This window comes from Otolemur garnettii, unplaced genomic scaffold (assembly GCF_000181295.1).
Source record: "Otolemur garnettii isolate 467f Iridium unplaced genomic scaffold, OtoGar3 scaffold00005, whole genome shotgun sequence".
NCBI classification, from domain to species: domain Eukaryota; kingdom Metazoa; phylum Chordata; class Mammalia; order Primates; family Galagidae; genus Otolemur; species Otolemur garnettii.
Window position 1 is genome coordinate 43,977,068 of NW_003852400.1, and position 21,746 is coordinate 43,998,813.

Consider the following 21,746-nt stretch of genomic DNA (forward strand, 5'->3'; position numbering starts at 1 on the left):
ATCAATAACATCATGATTATCCCTGAAATCCTCGAATCACCAATAATTTCCTAAGGAAAATTCCTTACAGCAAAGTTACTGTTAAAAAACTGTTATTATTATTATTTTTTAATTCCATTACTCTACTTCTAAGATTTACCTTAACCAAACAGTCAGAGATACACACAGAGACTTATGCTCAGTGGTATTCCTAACAATGTTATTTTTATCAACATTATTTATAATAGTTAGGGTGTATCTGCTTCAAATCTGGACTTTGATGAATTATAATATAGGAACCATTCAAAATCTTTTTGCTTTATTTCTTTCTTGTTGTTTGTCTAATTCTCTTATCCAGGAAAAGTGATTACGGCTGGAGGAATTCTCTTATCCAGGAAAAGTGATTATGGCTGGGAAAATTTATCCCAGAATCTAGTAGAGTGCTTGGCATTGATGCTAATTTCCAGGGTATAGCTTATCATAGGAATTTCAGCAAAGAGCACAAATAAAAACAATGCAATTCATCTTCAGAGTATACATTTATATCCACTTTATAAGAAAACTTCCTTTTTCATTGTTCCCCAAGAGCAATTCCCAAAGAGATCGAGACTATCTTTGTTTATAATTATGTTGCATTATTTCCTACTTGTGAATATATATTTAAACCATTGGAGTTGGCTCCCTTTTTCTCTTAATATTAATGTGAGTCTGCCTATAAATAGCATCACTAAAATAAAATTCTGTGATTCTTTGCCATAATGATTAAGAAAAAAATTTTGTGAAGGATTCCAAAGGAAAAATAAATATAATAGAAAATACACTTAAGGAAGCGATACAACCAACCTCGGTAATGTATGCTATATTGCATATAAAAGATAGCAATGAGCAGAATAAGATACATATTTGTGTGTTCAGTAAAGAAAAAAGTTACAAAGGCAATGTTGACATCAATATATGAAATAGTCATAATTATTAAAGAAGTACTTTTCTCGGTCATGTGGAGAAAATAATGTACATGAAATCTATAGGCAGATAGGTAAATCTGTTTTTTTCTAGGAATTCATTCCAATTAATTGTGTCTCATCATGAGGAAATTAGAAACGTAAGTCTTTAAAACTGATTAAAAAATAATTATCATCACTGTAAATAAAGCATTTTAAAATAATATGCTGGAAAATAGAAATTAAACATTAAAACAACATGTTTCTATGTGTCTATTAATGCTTTTATTTACAAATTTACAAATAACTCCTTTAGAATAACAATTTAGAGGTCATTTCTTACCAAGTAGAAGACATTAATTTCATTTCCAATGTCCTCAGTAGAATTAATAACTTCCGCGACTGTCTCATTGGCCGCAATGGAAATGTGGTACTCACTTGCAGAGCTTTAAAAAGTTAATTGGAAGAAGAGAATAAAACACAACAAAATTTAAATTTTACCTAGCCTCACTCTTTCTTCTCTCCATGCCCTGTAATTCCACAAAAATATTCACAGAGATTTCAATTCAGAGGGGAATTCTTTTACCCCGAATTATTGTATAATTTAGCTCAATTATCACTGGTGCTTACTTAACTCTAAAATGCTAAAATATATGTAGTTTTTTAAAAGTAAAATTTCATTGATAGGAAGTGAAAAGTTTTCATGAATTCGCTAATACCATTTATATTTAGCGAATATTCAAGCTAAAAATTGGTATTGTTAACAATGGTGAATTTTAAATAGATTTAAAAAATTGTTTACCTTTTCACAATTTAAAGTTCTATATTTAGCACTAAATTTAGGAGTGCAATTTTCTCTGCTTATTCATGTTCTTTAGATGAACTTGGTAGACTCAAAGAACATATTTTTAAGCAGCTACAGTCAAGAGAAGACAAACAAAGAACATTTTATAAATGTTTGCCAAAATTGGATTTTAAGTAAGTGGAAAATCCCTAGGAAAAATCAGTGAACCAACAGAGGTGGATACAGCAAGACAGAAACCAGGCTGAGAATAGAATGACAGGCTGAGAAATATAAACAACACATATATATAAATACTCCAACTTCTTTTTTGTTTTTTGGCCGGGGCTGGGTTTGAACCTGCCACCTCTGGCATATGGGGCCAGCACCCTACTCCTTTGAGCCACGGGCACCACCCACACGCCAACTTCTTATTTTTATGGTCTCTTATCAGTAAAGACAAAGTGCCATAGAAAATAAATTAATAAAATGATGAGACTTTCAGAGTACACTGAACTTACCACCGATTCTTATGCCTTTTGTATAGTTTGCATGTATTTATTTAGCAAAAGATTAGAGTTCTGCTTCAGTAGGAGAATTTATAGAAGTAAGGTTTGTCAACACGTATTTTAAGTTCACGCTTTTGGGGATACATGCTCAGGTCTTCTTTCATGTGGGAACTTTATCATATAATTCTGACTTGGATTCTTTCCATTTGCATTTGTTTATGTCATTTCAGGAGGAATACTGAACATCTGAGTCCTGGATTATACTAATAAACTAATAATTGCAGAGGTTTTAAATATTAAAAAAAAAGTTTGTCAACATGGTTGGTGTTTAGATAAACAGAGTTCTTAAAGAGAAAGAATGGTTTGTGAAGAGTGGAATAAATAAACAGGCCTTGTCAATGAGAAATGCTTTAATTATGTATGTCTGGATTAGGCAGGTCAGTCAGATCCCACAGGATGAAGATGAAGGCCAAGAAATATGTTGGTGACCTCTAAAAAACATTGTCTTTGCAAAGGACTTGTGGGTCTCCCATTTGCACTTAGGAGTTAGGACTGGGCTACTGAGGTGATCTATTCTAACTGTCTCTTCTCATGTTGAATTATTTAGTATAACGGTTCTCAGACATTAGGGTGTGTGAGAATTACCTGGGGCTTGTTTTACAAAGATTGTTGGGGCCTGTCTCCAGAATTTCTGATTCAGTAGGTCTAGGGTGGAGCTGGAGAATTTGCCTCTCTACCAAGTTCCCAGGTGATGCTGATCCTCCAGGCCAGACCACACTTCAAGAACCACACTGGGGGCTTGGTGCCTGTAGCACAGTAGTTATGGTGTCAGCCACATACACCAAGGCTGGTGGGTTTGAAACCAGCCGGGGCCAGCTAAACAACAATGACAACTGCAACAAAAAATAGCCAGGCATTGTGGTGGGCGCTCAGCTACTTGGGAGGGTGAGGCAAGAGAATCACTTAAGCCCAAGAGTTTGAGGTTGCTGTGAGCTGTGATGCCACAGCACTTAACTGAGGGTGACACAGTGAGACTCTGTTTCAAAAACAAACAAATAAACAAACAAAAACAAAGAACCACACTGGGTTCAACAGAAAGGCATTGACATAAAAATTCATTTTTCTCCTACCTGTAAAACTGTAGACCAACTTCATATTTTACTGGGATAGAAATGTTTACTTCATTATCAGAAAGGGTTTCAGGAGGCTCTTCACTGTCACTAGGAAAATACACAGCACATTCAGACGCATCATTAAACTATTGACCACGAAGGGACATTTCGAAGCATTTGAAAGATCAGCTTATCTTGGCAATTAAGTAGAAACACAAAGGAGTACAGTTTTTGATAATTTTTTAACTGGGGTGAGGAGCGAGAGGTCAGGGAAGGGTTTTGTTCAAAGTTCCCATAGTGATTCTCATGTACAGCTATAGTCTTAAACCAAACTGATTTATGCTTCTCAAAATTCCGTGACTGATAGGAATCCCTAGGTTTTATTGTTAACACACACAGTTTTCTGGGTTTTTTTTTGAGACAGAGCCTCAAGCTGTCCCCCTGGGTAGAGTGCTGTGGCATCACCGTTCACAGCAACCTCCCAATCCTGGGCTTAAGCAATCCTCTTGCTGCAGCCTCCCAAGTAGCTGGGACTACAGGAACCCACCACAATGCCTGGCTAATTTTTGGTTGCAGTTGTCACTGTCGTTTGGCAGGCCCGGGCTGTATTTGAACCCGCCAGCTCTGGTGTATGTGGCTGGAGCGTTAGCTGCTTGAGCTATAGGTGCTGAGTCAACACACATAGTTTTATTACTGGGTTTCTCTCTCAGAAATGTGGGTTTAATAAGTACAAATTTGGGCCTAGGAATTTATATTTTTAATACACATCATCCTAGGTGACTCTTATTTATCATGTGTGAGGACCTTAAAAAGAGAAGTAACTGGGGTCACACAGCTGAGAGGATATCTAAAATGTCTCTCTCACTTAAATAGTCCCTCTAGCTACTTGGGAGGCTGAGGTAAGAGGATCGCTTGAGCTCAGGAGGTAAGGATGCTGTGATCTATGATGCCACAGCTCTCTAACCTGGGGCAACAGAGTGAGACTTTGTCTCAAAAAAAAAAAGATTTAAATAGTCCTTCCCTACTAACTACTTGATACTCATGTTATTTCTTAAGCACTGATTTATTTCCTTGACTTTGGTTATCATTATAATTATATATTATGTAAACACATGTATGTGTATATGTATACCTACACACACACGCACACCCCCACCCCTCATGTTACCCTGAATTAAAAAAAAACCTGTGTGAGTGATACATGATAATGAACACGGTCTCTGCGGCTAATCAACAGGATTGTACTTGGACACTGACACACTTTGGGCAAGTTATTTAATCTCTGTGCCTTGGTTTCTTCACCTATAAAATGGGGATTTTATCATTATATGATTTATAAATAACAACTGAGTAATAAATATAAAGATTATGCCAATGACGCAGGAATACTGCTCTTAGATGTAGGATACACATCCCTCTACCAACTGAGCAGATACGTAGCCTGTTATCCCAGGGGACCAGCACCCAGGACCTTTTAATGGCCCTGATTATTTGCCAGTGAATTGAAACAAGCTGCAAGGCAGTGAAACTGCGCGGTGCCTTGAGTTACAGGCGTTTGTGTGACTGAACTCTGGTATGAATGGTCCCTCCCTCTCTCATCTCGCCTACACTGCAGCTTCTAAGGAGCAGCTCTGTACATGTATATGACTTTACCTCTCAAAAACTCTTCTGGCTCTCATGGCCTGATCAATATTAGGAAAAAATGCCCTGTTCTGCATTCAGTACTTAGAATAACACGGCACAATGCACAGTCTCTGTTTACTTCCCATTACTACTTAGCACATCCTTTACATTTCGGCTAACATTTATTACCCAATATTCCTCTGCTGGTCTACCTTTGAGTTTTTGATCAAGCTGTGTATTTTGCTGAAATGCTCTTTGGGAAGTGCTATCCAGCCTTCAAGTTCTTTCTCAATTATAATTTCCTTGATAAACCTTTCTTGAGTCCTCATTGCCGGAGGATATTATTTCAGCCTCCAATAAGTCTCTGACACATGGTTTACGTTTCTGTGACAGATTTCCCTTACTCTATTCTGTATTAAAATAATTTTACACCAGTCTCAACCCCCTACTGTAACATTTACTCCAAGAAGAATTTCATGCCCTTAGTAATTTTTATCTTTCTTATGGTGAATAATTCAATATCTTATCCGTAACAGGTGTCAAATAAATATTTTTGAGTTGAATTGAATTGGACATTCGGAATTAATTCATCTATTAATTCATTTTTCTCATTTATTCATTTACTTTATATCTATTTAGCGATTATTATATTCCAGGCACAATACTAGTTACTGAACAATAAAACATTAATAATAAAAGGTAGTGCTTAATCTTACTGGAGAGGGCCCAGTGAAAAATTATACTTAGAAAAAAATTATACTGTTTTCCAATTTCCTTATTTGCTTCTTGTATTCTATACCTTTCAGGAGCTCTGACTGTTCTGATTAAAATTTATTAAACTACAGATGGATATCATAAAACTTTAAGTATATCTAATGATTCAGCTGACCTTGATGGGTAGCTAGCAAAAGTTTTAAATTAGTAGAGCCTATAAAATTTTCATGAACTTAAATGAAATTTGGCAGGTACAAGTGATTATAACATATTCCACAGCTTATAGAACCAATGATTTAATTTAGTTGGGTGAATTATTTTTATTAAGCGAGAATTTCTTTATTTTGCTAATTACTTTTAAGGATGTTTTTGTGAAGCAACGTGGTCCATTGCCTTCCACCTCTATTGATGTCCTATCAGCAGTGAGAAGCTGCCAGTGAGTCCATAAAACAAAACATTCCAAATAACAGAAAAGAAATTATGTACATATCTACACATCCCCCACTACATACATATAAACCAACCTTGTTGCACTTAAATGAATGGTCACATTTTCCATGAGACGAGATGTGTTAAACTGAAATAGTATTTTGAAAGTTACCTGTGAAATACAAAACATATCTTTAGTAACACATATAAAGGGTTACTTTGATCACAATATTCAAATTACATAAATGATATTACCTAAACTCAATTATGAAGTGATTTAAGAAACATTATCTTACAAAACAAAATTGCATCACATCTCAAAAACAGGTGGAATATAACATTCATGGATTATAGGAGTACTAACAGCCTTGCATTGTTGCTATAGTTATAGTCTGAACGTTTATGATTAAGTTTCAGTATGTAATTGGGGGGCTCAAAACATTCAAACCAGAGCAGATTCGAAGCTGTCATAATTTTGAAGTCATGTGTTTCCATCTGCATTACTTTAAACTGCCATCAGAAGGATTTATATATTTGTCTTTGAGTATCTTATTTTTTACATTCAATTGCCACATGTATTCTGTCATCTACTCACCATCTCTCCGCTTCTCAGGAAAGGATATCCAACTTTACACGTGATATTCTGCTTGGATTCACAGAGGTCTTTTTGGATAGCCTAGGAAGAGAAAGTAAACAGAGTTAGAACTGGCGAGCAGGTAAAACACTTCAACTTGTTTTCTTCATTTTTAATTTTTTTTTTTTTTGCCTTTAACAATTTTCCCAGATGTGCCTTGGAAACTGCCTGGCTAAGATTTGTCTCTTCAGTTTAGCAGGGAGAGTCACGGCATCCTTTGACCACCTGTTGCACAGCCCATGGACTCATGGAAATCTAAAAACATCACGTGAGGGTGCCTGAAAGACAGAGCGCAGCGCACTGTCTTGCCAAAATCCTCAGTTGGAAGATGGGGTACTGACAGCCCCTCCCTCACAGGGCGAGTGCAGGGGCTGGACGAGATAATCCGCACATCCCCAACTGAGTTGAACGAGATGGATAAGAGCCCGGGCTCTGGCCTGTGACTGCCAGGATTTAAATGCTGACCTTGTCACTGTGAGCTTCTTCCTTGCCAAGATTCCTCGCCCCAGTGAAGTTTGTCATACTCTATTTAATCAAACTTAAAATGCCACTGGACATGAGATACACCATTATTTCATGTATCAATAGGAAGGAGAAATAATGCTGCCAAGTAAGTAAATATGATATCAATTGTAAGATGCAATTATAGAAATGTTAAAATGTGAAAGAAGGGTCTATATGTGAATCTCTGCACCATACAATAGAATTGCTACAGTGACCACTTCCCTACATTGACCCCCTCCTGAAGTTGATCTAATTTTCCTAGACCGGACATGAAGCACATGTGTTCAATGGAAGCTCCTTATGTTGACCTTCACCGTGTGTCATAGTGACCTTGGGGAATCAACTCACAGAGGTTCTACTATAGTAATACCTACTTACAGAAGAATTAATGAAAATTAAATAAGTGAAATTCTTAGAACAGCACCTAATAACATTATAAATTAATAAGACAGCACCTCATTTATACATTATAAATTAATACATAAATCTCTTGCCCAAATGAGAATTTTGCATAGAAAAGGGGAAATGGTGTCTTATTTTCCTTAAGGTGAATTTTTAACATTCTAAACACAGAGAGGCCTCTCTCTGCACCTACGTAAACTGCTTTGGTTTCGATGTCACGCTTATTGTTTTGACTCTGTCTCAATTTCAGTTGCTTAAGGACTCTGTGAAACATGCTATTTTGATCCAGTATGTATTCTTTCCTCATTCTGAATCTATACACCCTTGAAGAAATAAAATGAAAGCTTTTAAAGAAAAGTTTGGTACTTTCACAAGTAGCCCCAATTTTGTACAAAATACTTTCTATTCTTCTAAAATAATTATAACAAAAGCAACTAGCTCAGCAGCATGAAAAGCAGGTTGCATAAGTGATTGTTATGAGGATAAATAAGTGAAAAAGTAAAAGTTTACCTCAATCCCTGAAAAAATCAGATTTGGAGAATAATGCACTATGGTCCTGGTGTTATAGGCGCTGTCCTTTTTGTTTTTGACTGTGAGGCTGACGTTGAACTTGTCATTCTGGGATCTGACAATAAGTAGGCCCTTTTCTGTGGTGGACACATCCAGGGTGAGGTCCGAGATACACTTTTCCTTGTTCCCGCAATCTTTAGCAAAGGGAATCTGTAGTGGTGAAAAGAAATTATTTTTCAAAATGTAGTTAAGCATTATTGAAAATCACCTATCCGTCTGTGTCAGAAAAATGACATTTTGCCAAAATAAGTTAAGCGATTCATAAAGAGAATCAATTTCCACTGCAAAAATCTTAAATCTTAAGAAATCTTCTATTTATATCTGTAATTTGTAGAGGAAAAGAATAACATTTTACTGAAGGATATAAATTCTTCTAGTCCCTTTAAGAATGCACAGTTTTCATGGATGTTTTTCAGAATATCAAGGCAAGTGTTCCAAGTTCTAAATCTATTCGACTCTAATTAAGAGGTTTTCTGTTAAAAAGAATCAAGTGCGGAGGAAAGTCATAAAGCTCAGTGGAGAGGGTGGAGCACGGCTGAGCCACCTATCTAGAAGTATTGCTTGATTCTTCTTCCTCATTAATCCACCACCAAGCACTCTCCACTGTACTCTTTCTAAGTGTTAATATCTCCCCAATCCTTCCTTGCTTCTCCATTCTCACCGCCACCTCCCACCCAGGCATCTTTTCCTCCCTGAACTAAGTTAACAGCCTCCCACTGGCCTCGTGCTCCCACTCCGATTTCCTTCCAATCACTCTGCACTCCGCAACATCTTGCCCCATGAATGAACCACATGAAAGCCTTCGACTGCACTGTGCTGCTCCTTAAAAAGTTTAGGATTTGGGTGGCACCTGTAGCTCAAAGGAGGAGGGTGCCGGCCCCATATACCAGAGGTGGCGGGTTCAAACCCAACTCCGGCCAGAAAAAGCTTAGGATTTGTGCAGTGGCACAAGTCCTGACAAATCCAGCCCCTGCCTTGGCGTCCTGCCTCACCTCACATCCCCCTGCCTGGGCTCTTAGCCTCAGCCGCACTAGCGAGTGAGGTTTAGTTTCCTTCACATCTCAGGGCCCTTATGCGTATTTTCCCTCTGTCCCCCTCCCATTCCTTTAAACAGGATGGATGGTTTTCTGGGGCTTGACTTAAATATCTCAGCTGTAGGGGGGCTCTCCTGACTCCCCAGCCGAGATAGAAGTTCTGGCGGAGCTCTGAAATTCTGCATAGCAGGATCCAGTTACCGCGTCCTATCTGTTTCCCGGGTTAGACTTCCAGCTCCAGTGTCTAGGATGTTTGTGACAATAAACACATGTAGGAAGGAAGGGAAAGTAGAAGACATGTGTATGGGGACAATGAGTTCTTGATCCCTAACATTCCCTCCATGGGGCTTCACTCGGGACGTCTGCCCCTTGCTCCCTTCACTTCACTCTGTGCCGAGAGGGCCGTAGACTCTGACTTTGGAAGCAGAAACCGGACCAACGCAGCTCAGTCCTTTTCTCTCTCCTCTGCTGGGGGGCAGCAGCGTGCCCCCAGGAAGGGTACACTGGGCTCTACTCCTCCATTTTGCAAATCTTATGAGGTGGGTGACCATGATAAAGGTCCAAGATGGGCCAGCACTGCTGACAACCTACTGGTTATCTGTGGTCTGGGTCTGTGCTTCAGTGTAAGGACACCCATCATACCGACACCAGGCCCTGCAAGCCAGCATTTATTAGAATAAGGAGGGGGGGATTTCTTTCCATGGGTCTTGAATTCAGGGTGTCATGTATTAGTTCCCTTAAACTCCAAAATTACAAAATTAGAAGGGTTGGGAAAAGTCTATAAGAGTCTAATTTTTTTTAATTTAATTGATTGCGGGTTTTGTGTTTATGTGTTTCAAGGTTTTTCCTAATATACCTACAAATAGACATTCTGAATTTTAAAAACATCCAACTTACATGTTCGTGTACTGAGTGTGGTAACGAATCGTCAAGAACAGGCCCATTTTCTGGATCAGTAAGATTAAAATCCAGAGTTATTCTCACAGAGTCCTGAAAGTCATGCTTGTCCTAGAGGTTGAAACATAAGACGTGTCATTGGCGTCATAATTAACAATGTGCTCATCTTGCTGGGGCTTCCTTGTTCTGCATCTGTGGGTTAGGCTTACTGGAACATTCTTCTGTACCAAATCTGGGGTGTGACCGCCTCAGACCTTCGCCTTCCTGGAGGGGGACTGGCATTCCATTTTGGACAAGGAGCACATCTGGACGCAGAGGCTGCAGAATACAGCCAGTGACTCACCTGTAGCTCTGCTGTGGGCTCCATGGAGGGATGGGCTGTGTCAGGATATGCCATCCTGAGCTATTTGAGTAATAATAATTTTGTTTCTTGGAACCTCAAGCTAAAAATCACTACATAATACTTCTAGGAAAGTCTTCCAACTTCTGAAGGACAAACTTTCTTTAAATTGAGTTGCATTTTATTAATATACTATATACTTAGAGCTCTAAGAAATTAATAGCATAAAATGATAATGAAATCATGTGACTAAGATTACTATTAACACTGTTACCAATAACAACTATTATTTATAGAGTGCTCAAAATTATGAGCTCTCTCTCTCTATATGTATGACTGTGAATTATTTCCTCTAAGATGAATAACTATTAGGTCTTTATTTTACAGATAAAAAACTTCTAAGAGACTAAATCATTTTGCCAAAGTCACTCAGAATGTGAGAAACTTGGCATAAAAATTGCACCCTGGCTGACTCCAGAACAAATGTTAAAGTGCTCATTTTAAAATCCAAAAGAATTTTGGAAATTTTGAAACGAGTGCATTCCTTTTTAACACCAGTGCATAGACACCGCTCAGATGCTGAATTTGTGGATAAACAGACTGTAGTGATTTTTAACAGGCAAGGCCATCTCTGCTTTTATACCCTTGCAAAGTTTATTCAAGTTCTAACAACTAAATATTCAGTTGTTATGAACCAAATTGGAGAAGCAACTCCAGTATTATTGTTCAGATCATAGACTGAGCTGAGTGTTGATAAAATAAGTTTATTTTGATATGCAGCGTGGGGGATTTTGAGATGACAATGATTGAGGAAGAATAAATGTGGCACACCAGGATGTGCATTTTCTGTCACTTCCCTGCCCTTAACTATTAACACAATTTAGAAAATACAGAATATAAATACACCCAGAACACTGACACAAGTCAGAGGTAGGAAAACCGGCCTGTTATCTTTAAAGCTCCAAGATCATATGCAAGTCTCTAATCTTAATCTGTTACTAAAACCAGTGCTCCTTATTACCTTCATTCTGCTTTTTGAAATTTTTGTTATTGTCGTGTACATTTAAAAAATCCTTAAGAAACTCTTGGGAATACTCCTCACATGCACAGTGCCCTAACAAAATACATGAATCATGGTTCAAACGCGTTTCCCAGCCACCTTTAGAAAGTAAGAATCTGCTTTCCAAGCCTCCCTCACCTACTAAACTAGAAAGAAACAGAACTGTAGTGCAAATCCTACAGATGATAGGAAATTCCAGATGTTTTCCCTTCAATTTAAAGTCAAAGAGAAAGTTCTATTGTTAAGTGGACCCCAGAAATTATATGATCCAACAGTCTTCTCTTAAAGCACTGAATCGCTCCTCATCCACATTTGACAGGCAGAGTCCACAGAAATCAGATGACATATACGTGGGGAAAGTATAAACGAACACATGAGGAAGTGATTACCATAGCTTGTCACCTGGCACACTGTGCCTTTTACTATACTATTGTTTCATAATATATCGATGTCTGACCACACACCTAGGGAGGACAAAGGACGGTTTTATGAAACATATTCGAACATAAGAAAATCAGACCTGTGATTTTCTGATAAGAGGGAGCGAACTAAAGTATGCTTTATTATGTGGACTTTGAAATAAAACTAAGAATTTGATCGACTTGAAATAAGATGTCTCTTCTATAGTCTTGATGTGGAGGAAGGCAGCTATGATATATGATTTACTTGCCAACATGTAGAAGGGGTGCTTAGTGCATTTGGATTCTCGAACTGTGATATTTCTTTGAATCCTCCTCTCTTGAGTTCCAGAGAAAAAACTTCGTGATATCTGTCTTAGTGAATCTAGGGTGACACGGTACTGCAAATCTATAAAAAATAAAAGAATAAAATTGGTGGAAATGTTCATTTGGGGTAATTTTCATATTTCCCAGATTATTAAATTACCTTATGGAAAAATCTCTTGAGCACTCAATCAAAAATGTTCCATTATTCAGCGTATCCTTACTGCTGTAGTGTAATGATATGAATGGTCACCAAAGATAACCCTGAAGATATCTATGGAACTGCTCTTTCTGAGTTCACTATGCTTTTTGTGTTTAATTACACTTATTATAATTCATAGATACACACATACATGCACACATCCCCCCCCCACACACACACAGAATCTAATTTTCTGACAATCTCTGTGTTTCACTTTCATTAATTTTTTTTTTTTTTTTTTTTAGTTTAGAAATGTTGGAACCCTCCTTGGAATATTGATTATGTTATATTTCAATAGAGACAAAAATATACCTTAATGATATTTTTCTTTTTGAGGCAGAGTCTCACTATGTTGCCCTCAGTAGAGTGCTGTAGGGTCATAGCTCACAGCAACCTCCAGCTCTTGGGCTTAAGCAATTCTCTTGCCTCAGCTCCTGAGTAGCTAGGACTACAGGTGCTTGCTATGACTGAATTTTTTTTTTTTTTTTTTTTTTTTTTTGCATTTTTTGGCCAGGGCTGGGTTTGAACCCGCCACCTCCGGCATATGGGGCCATTGTCCTACTCCTTTCGGCTACATGTGCCCGCCACATCTGCCTATTTTTTGTTACAGTTGTCGTCATTGTTTGGCAGGCCCTGCTGCTTTTGAACCCACCAGCTGCAGTGCATGTGGCTGGCACCCTAGCTGCTGAGCTACAGGCTCTGAGCCACATTAATGACATTTTCACTTATTTTATAAAAGGACAGATTATGTTCAAAGTACTATTAAGCTTAATAAAATAAGCATACACAATAAAGAAAATAAGCAAAATCTTACACTTTCTATGAAGGCTACAATCTTCCTTACTCAGTCACTTAGTTCCTATGCAAAATAAGACTGAAATAACATTTCATATGAAAACTAGATTGTGGGTGAACATTAGAGGAGTCACGATTATGGGAATAGAGTTAGACTGATATAATAATGAAATGATTGTATGAAAAGTTTTGTGATCAGGGTCAGGTATGCAGGATAATGGGAGAGGACATGAGCTTCCACAAAGAGCATACTATATTGGGGACTTCATGAGACAGCTTGGCAGGAACATCAAAGGACTTCAGGAAAAAGACCTGCAAGGGCCTAGCTGGGGCCACAAAGGACCCCAGCAAAAGGTATGTAAGGCCCTGGTTGGGACCTGAAAGCACTTGGGAAGCCATTTGAGGACAGCACATGCAGCTGACTCATTGAACAAGAGAGACTATTTCTTATGGGTGAGGTAAGAAGGTTCAGCTTTGTCCCCAACTCCTGAGATGAGTAGGGCATCAACTAGTTTGCCCTGCAGAAGCACAGAGGATTAACTGGGTGGCATCAAGCTCCAAATCTCTGATCCCTTTTCCTTTGTCTTATGTGTTCCTGTTAATGATTGATAAGTATCTTAATAAGTAAAAGTAATGAAAACAGCTGAAGGGTAATGGGGTGGAGAATGGAGGATTAGGGCATTACTTTTTGCATCACTATTCAAGTGTACCTAAACAAACTACACACATCCACTGTTACCTGCAATGTGCACACTTTGGGGAAATGATTGATTTTATTTCCAGCACAATCTCTTAAAATGGATAACATTTTGGGGCATCCCATACATATATACATTACGTGTATAAATATGTACATATTTTATAATTTTTTTAAAGCACCAATTGTTCATAGTAAGTAGGAGAGCCAGAGGGGAACTACAGAACATTGAAGCCACTGCACACAGCCTGTAATTTCTGAGAATTTATAGGGTTCCATAACCATTCCTTCTTCATCAGGTTTTTTTTTTTTCAAGGTTCAACATGTTCATGGGAGCAAATGGAATGCGCAGCTCACCATGGTCAGATGAGATACAGTATCCATTGGGGATCTCTTCAAGTAGGAGCAAATACATCCTTCTCTGCCCCCAAATACTTGCTATAATTCTTATGCTCACCAGCTACATAGACTGTGTCTTCTTTAGATTTTAATTTCACGTCAAAACACACGGTAGCCTCTATGCAGACTGTTTCTTTTCCTTCCATAAAGCAGTTTTTCTTTTGAATATTCACTTTATTGGGTTCAAACTTCATGGTCACTTTAACTACAGCCACATCTCGGGACCTACAAACATATAAGCAATGGGATTACTAATTCATTTTTTCATTTAATGAATGTCATTGGGTTCAGATTGCAGTGTGAGAACAGGGAAGGGGATTCCTCTCTGTGTACAGCATGGTCTCTCAGAACTCCATTTCTTTACTGAAACTTTGGTACAGGAGAAACTGTCTTTGTGTATAAATGACATCCAAATTCTTCTGGAACTATCTGAGGCTTTTGGTTGAAAGACCAAAGATCTAGTTTTGCCTATAATGAAAAAAGATGGGACTAAGTGCCCAGGTGAAATCTCAGAACCAAAACTATACTTTGGGGGATGTCTGAGTTTGTTCCCAATTTGGAAAGGTCCAGAGGCCCCTGGGCAACTTGTGGGCCCTGCTGGCTGTCACCTGTACTACAGTGCTTCGTTCTTGTAGGGAAGGACAAGCAGAGTAATACCTGAGGCACTGTGCTAGGGATGCATGTCATTTCATTTAAATTTTAAATTAACTTTAATATAAGAAATATCTATTACCTCTGTTTTATACGTAAGACAACTGAGGGTCTGAGAGGTTAAACATTTTACCCAAGATCCAAAGCTGTTAAGTGAGAAACCTGGGACGGACTTAACTTGAAAGTCTTTTCAACTTCAAAGCTCAGTGGTTTCCCCTAATCCAGAATTAGAGCAGATCTGAGGCAGGGAGAATGTGGGTATACAGAGGCTGTGGCCATTGTCTTAGACTCAAGTCAGAATAGTTGTTGAATACCTTTACCAGAACTGGACCTTCTTATGGTTAGGTATCTTATGAATACTGAAGTCTCTATTTATGCTTATGCATTTTTAAAAATGATGGTTTTCTTTTAAAACAGTGAAAACCATAAAAATTCATGAAGAAAACACAAACAACTTGTAACTCCAGCGCTTAACAATAATTATCATTAATACTCAGTACATTTCGTGATTTTTGCTTTACAGAAAAATACATAAGAGGTATATTCCTATACACATATACGCAGACACACATATGCTTACATATTTTAAAATCTTATAAATGAACAGTTTTCCAATATTTATACTTTCCAAGAACATTATTTTTTAATGTCAATAGAGTGCATCAGACACCACAATATGTATAGTCAATTCCCTCTTATTGGCTATTTAGCTTAATCTTTTTTTGTTAGCTTAATATCTTTTTTAAAAAATAGTTTTACATACAGTACTGTGACGACTTTAATGCTAATACGTCTTTAATCATATTTCTAGATTATACCTTTACATTTTTAGATGGTAAGTTCCTTATTAAAAAGTATGAACATTTGAAGGCTTTTAGATGCTTATTGACAGCTATCGTCTAATGAGTTTTAACCAGTTGACCCTTTCATCTGCAGCAAATGAGCACATCTAGTTCCCTGCTCAGTAACATGGACTTTCCAGCCTGCCCGGCCCCTCTCCTCACACATCCTCTCTGCCCTCACCATATCCCTGCAGAGGCTGTGGCTCAGTCCGGTCCACCTGGCGGGCTCTCTGCTGGCTCCTGGATGTCTCTGCGCATCACCTGCCATCTGTCCTCACTCTCAGTCTTTGCTTTAGGACTGCAGTTCTTGGTCTTCATGTCCTAGTGCCCTGGTTTGGTCCATTCTGCTATCATGGGACACTGGGTTATGACAGGGCCCTGACTGTCATTTTGGTCCCTCCATGATAAAGACTTGATTCTGGTCAGGAGAAGCCATCATATGTTTTCAAAGCTTTGTAAAGAAGCTCTTGAAACAAAACTGGATCACAAAAATTGCCCTTAAAATATATTCTTTTAATAAAAGAGTACTATTTACAATAAATACAGTACTTGTGAACTAAGGGGAGCATAACAAGTTAATTTAGGATTTACAGTTCAACCAAAAATGAAACGTCAGCCTTTGTTCCTGACGCCGATGGTGTCTAGTTTTGAGTTTTGGCTTTGGGTGAGCTCTCCCCAAAGTCACAGCCACTCTGCTGCCCAACACTCTCCTTCATCTTTCCCTCTACTGTACAGTCTCACCATCGTTATCATATGTGCACAATTTACTATGCAATTTTTATTTGACCATTTGTTCTTAAGCATCATCTTAAATTATGGCAAAGTCATCTATTATCACCTCCTCATCTTCACCTTTCTTTTCTTTCACACATTCTTACTCTTCTAGATACGTTTTTAGGTAAAAGACCATTGAGGTATGTTTCCATTTCGATTACCTGGAACCAATGCATTGATTTGGAAGAATCAATCACGGACTTCTCATCTTGGCACGTGGCATAAACATACATTTTTTAAAACGAAATCCTTCCCTTATGTTTCTTCGTGAAGTTTGTAATATTTTTCAAAATTATCATGCAGATTTCTCATTAAGTTGATTCTTGACATATTTAGTAATTGTTTTTTCAAGTTGAACTTTTTCTTTCATTTTTTAAAAAATTTATTGTTGGGGATTCATTGAGGGTACAAGAAACCAGGTTTCACTGATTGCATTGGTTAGGTAAAGTCCCTCTTATAATTATGTCTTGGCCCCAAAGTTGTGGCACACACCAAGACCCTGAACTCTTTTTCAAAATGGATATTTTTAGTTGGTTAAAGCTATGGTTATTAATGGTTATTTTAAATAACTAATTAATATATAAAATATTATTGATTATCTGACCATTGGCTTGGATTTTACAATTAATTAAAAGGATTCAGGCATTTTGAGAATGCAGATATTTAATGGCTGAGCAAAGATATTATTGAAGATGTCTCTATGTTTGACCAATAATATAAACACAGTCAGATGACGGTGCACAATTGTCTTTATGTATTAGGTAAACGAACAAAAAGTCTATTATCTCTAAGAAATTTGTAAACAACTCAAAGTTCACTATATTTTCTTGTTTATAGACATCTCCTATAAGAATTTTTCTTTTCCCCTACCTTTCCCTAAACAGAATACTAATTTTAGAGTCAAGCACATTATAGATACTCCAAATTAAGAGTTCATTCAACTTTTTCCTTTAATATAGCTTGTTTGTTCTTAAAATTTATTGACTTTTCTAGCTTTCTCGGGTGAATAACTTGAGTATCTGTATGATGTAGCACAAAAGAAAACAGATACTTGGTAAGACACAAGTTCCAATCACACTCAGTTGTGCAACTATCTGAATTACAGATTAACTGGCTGTTATTAAAATACATACCAGAAGAGGGCAGCACCTCCAAGGCCCCCGATAGTCACATCAGTCAGACCATCACCATTTAAATCCATTTCCCCATGGATAGACTGGCCAAAAAATTTCAGTGTCTCGCCATCCCCACCTGATGGAATGCGCTGTGAAAAGTCCAATGAAGAGTTTTATGTCAGAAAGGTCTATTCAAAATAGTTTCAAATAAATCTGAAAATTTTGATTGGTTAACAAAAAATCAAAATTAAAGATCTCTTGGGAACTTGCCCAAGAAGCCCTTCATGTGGAGATGAGAGGAAATACACAGCTATTCCCAAAGGACACTGTTCTTTTTATAATAGAGACAAAATCATTTTAGGTTTACTGAGACCAGAGGGAGAGGGAAAAATTATGTAGCGTCATCTTGTCTAATCCTCAAGGGAAACATTATGAGTAATTGGCTCTGCTTTCTAGTTCCTGTTCAATCCCACTATGCAGAGATATTTAAAGGTACTGGAACACTTGAAAACATATCACTCCAGCAAGTTGGGGGTGGTGGAAGGTTGTCCCAGGGTCAGTTGGGGGTTCATTGAACTTTGTGGCTGGATATAAATAACACATTCCACCAAATACGTTTCCCAACCTGAAATCGTCCTTACTGTCTGTCAAAAATGGCTCTGAAAGTTGAGGGCAGAACAGACTCAGGTCCACCCATGTGTATTCATAATGTTGGGAAGACACAAACGAAGTTCTTGAATACTGATGTCTGCTCATTCCCAAACATCATGTATTGGACACTTGCCCTTCCCGATTTAGCTTTGGTTCGAGCTGACATTGTTGTAATGGAAGCTGAGGCCAAGGACAGACAGACTTTCCCTAAACCTAGAGTTTTCTCATCCTCCTTCTTTCCACTTAAATGACATAAAATAAGAAGCCTAATGAGGCAAACCAAGTGGAAACATTTTCATGGTTTTACATGTGTGGCTCCTTGGGAGGTATTTCCACGTTTTCTCAGCATACAAGTCAGGAGATGTCTACCTCCTTGGTTCGGAGAAGTTGATTCAGTTTGATTCTGGCTCGTCTCATACATAACACCACCTCTGGTTCCCATGGAAACAAATGAAAACATCCTCACCTTTTCCTTGGAAAAACATTTTGCCAATAATTAAACACCTCCAACTCTAATATTTTCGTTGTCGAAAGTTGCATTTTAGTTTATCACCTTTTTACAAAATAAAGTGATTATGACAATCTATGCCATTTATTAATGCTTTAAAATGTCTTTCTTTTTCTACTTCAAATGTGACCTATCAAATTTGCAGGACTGATGCTGCAGATTTACAGGTAAAACGTAGGAAAGAACGGCCTTCCTGCATTTCCTGATTCCATCAAGCCCGAGTGGTCAATGCTGCATATCTCTAGTTAAGTAAATAATGCCATCCAGATTTTTAACAGAAAAAAATCAATCATTTATCAAGTGGATAGAGGCGCTGCTATTGAACTAAGCTCTCTGTTCACTATTAATATCATTATGACGTCATGAAAAATGAAGCACAAGTGTGCAATACACAAATAGATTTTGAGAACTCTGTCAAGTATAGAACCAAAGAAAACACCCAAACAGAAAGAGAACTAAAGTTCTGATTTCTTTTTACATTATACAAGCTGGAAAGTCGTGAATCCTATTTTACTTAGAAGTAGTTGTTTAATGCCTAACCAACTATGCTTACTTAAAAACAGGCAGTGACATTAGCACTCTTTTAAATTCTCCTGCTTTTATAGGGCATTAAACATTTCCTGTAAATTGGTATTTTTCTCATGTAGGAAAAAATGACATTTATGGATTATAGCTGCGAACTGACAACCATTTGAAACCAGAACATAAATCCCCTGCATGTGAAGCGTAATTATTCACATGTTTTTTCAAGAAGGAAAAATTGTGAGAAAATGATAAAACTTCAGAAGTCCTAATTCATTTGATGAAAACATAGCGATTTGATTCATAAATATAAACTTAAAACAATTTTATTATGACAGCATGGGCCCTGAATATAAAACCAATACTTCCACTTTCTTTATTGACTAAATCATAGAAGTATTGTTGTCTTATTCATAAAGTGGTGCCCTTCTTTTCAGGTTCAGAGACGCCATAGATGTCAAACAGCATTGTTACAAAGTGCCCTTTTGGTTTTTTGTCATTTCAAAAGATCAGATCCTGGAGATATGGCAAATAACAGAAAAGAAACTAGATGAAAGTATAAAATACAAAGTAATTCCTCTACAAAGAGCACTTAGAAAAGAATTAAATCTAGGTTCCCAACAGAGTCAAAATTAAGAAATTAAGTAACTCATGAAGTGAGACAGGTAACGCCTGGCATTGAACCCGCGTACCCCGGAAGGCATCCCCAGGCTAGCCCCTTACTTGTGCGTACTCTTTCTTAATAGTCTTGCCACTTCCGTGGTAAATGTACACAGCTCCCCCGTGATCATCTTCCAGGGGAGCTCCTATCACGATGTCATTAAAGCCGTCGAGATTGAGGTCTTTTACAGCAGCAATGGCGGTTCCGAAACGAGCCCCGCATGGCTCGTTTTTGTTCTCTTTTGTGCATGAATTGTGCTTCAGAGATGAGCAGCAAGTCTGCTTAATGGGTTCCAGGCTCATTTGATATTCAAACCTCGTCTGCAGAGAAGATAAACAGGACACTTACGGGTTTCTATCACCACGACAGCAGAGTCAAAGTTTCAAAGTGCCTACTAAATCAGTGCTATTAAAAACCATTTGTACATCAACGGTAAAATTTGTAAAATTTCATTAAAAAGTGTGTGTCTGAGAGCAAAGTTAGCAATTCCAAAGAACAGATTGTGGAGGTGTGGGGGAAAAGAGACATGGAGGACTTTTCTAAGGCAGTCAAGAGAGTGTATCATTCAAGCCCTCTTTGTAAAGCCCAAGAACTGAGGATTTCCATACTCCGTCTGAGCCTCTGTCCCTTCTGCACCCAACATTGTGCAGAGAGACAATTTACCCCGTTTGAAGGCGAACTTTGTCTAACACTGCCTAGAGGGGAAGGAGAAATAAGAGTAATGACAGAGTATTAGCAAAGGTGGACATGAATGGACTTCCTTGAAAAAAGGAAAAACAACACGGGACAAAAAAATCATTGACGGCATGAAGCCCAACAATGATAGGAAGAAAGATACACAATTCATGATTTAAACTAATTAATATGGGAGGGACTCTAAGAATTTAAAAACCCTACTTGGATAAATATTGGCATTGCAAACTCTTCTAATAAAGAAGTCAAGCATTGATTCACTTAAGTGATTTCTGAAGTCAGGAATGGAAAGTAAAGTCTCCCTCCAGCCTGGTGAAGTATTCCAAAAACCACAGTGGCTCCCTGCAGCGTCTGGGGGTGCTGCCTTGAAGCTCACTGCTTCCCTCCAGCCTCCAACCCACGTCAACTGTTTCCCACCCTAACGTTCTCCACCCGCAGGCCGGAACTCACAAAGGCTGGTGCTGTGGGTTCACGTAGTTTAATGAGATTTATATTTATCTTCTATATCCTAAATATTTTCGGTTAAAAACAGTTCACATTTCCAAGCAGAAAATATCTATGCATCAGAACTACTTTATTAAAATTCTAAATGTGCGTTTAGAAACAGGGGTTGGTGGGATTGGACGGGCCTGAAGCTCATTTTTCCAGGTGAGTGAACAATTGGAAGGACGTTATTTCAAATTGAAAAGAAAGAAAAGATTTTCCAAGATTTCCCCCAACCTCAGATGCCATTACCTGGTTCAGGGCGTACACATACACTTTTCCTTGTTCCTCCTTCTCTGTCCCCATGTACATGGGAGCCCCGACCAGAAGAAGGTCAGTATGCGAATCTTTGTCGATGTCAATTGTTGTTAAAATACTGCCAAAGTAGGAACCGATCTGGGACACAAAACAAAACGGCCATCAGAAAGTCTCAGGGCGCCAGAATGCACATTTCTCTCACTCTTAGCAATGACAGTCTAGAAGAGCACTTGCGTTTCAGCGG

At 38.1% G+C, this 21,746-nt stretch overlaps 1 protein-coding gene across 2 annotated transcripts in view; it reads right to left on the reverse strand.

Annotated features, from left to right (window-relative positions):
* Positions 1–21,746, reverse strand: part of ITGA1 (integrin subunit alpha 1) — a 152,307-nt gene that overhangs the window by 14,330 nt on the left and 116,231 nt on the right. For both annotated transcript variants that reach the window (XM_003782781.3, XM_023519067.1), the window contains exons 13-23: positions 21,497–21,640; positions 20,131–20,388; positions 17,745–17,875; positions 14,403–14,569; positions 12,200–12,336; positions 10,130–10,240; positions 8,139–8,348; positions 6,684–6,764; positions 6,184–6,260; positions 3,341–3,430; positions 1,264–1,366 (exon numbers count right to left, since the gene is read on the reverse strand). In XM_003782781.3, the coding sequence (XP_003782829.1) occupies positions 1,264–1,366; positions 3,341–3,430; positions 6,184–6,260; positions 6,684–6,764; positions 8,139–8,348; positions 10,130–10,240; positions 12,200–12,336; positions 14,403–14,569; positions 17,745–17,875; positions 20,131–20,388; positions 21,497–21,640 (1,509 nt within the window). The remainder of the gene's footprint in view (positions 1–1,263; positions 1,367–3,340; positions 3,431–6,183; positions 6,261–6,683; positions 6,765–8,138; positions 8,349–10,129; positions 10,241–12,199; positions 12,337–14,402; positions 14,570–17,744; positions 17,876–20,130; positions 20,389–21,496; positions 21,641–21,746) is intronic.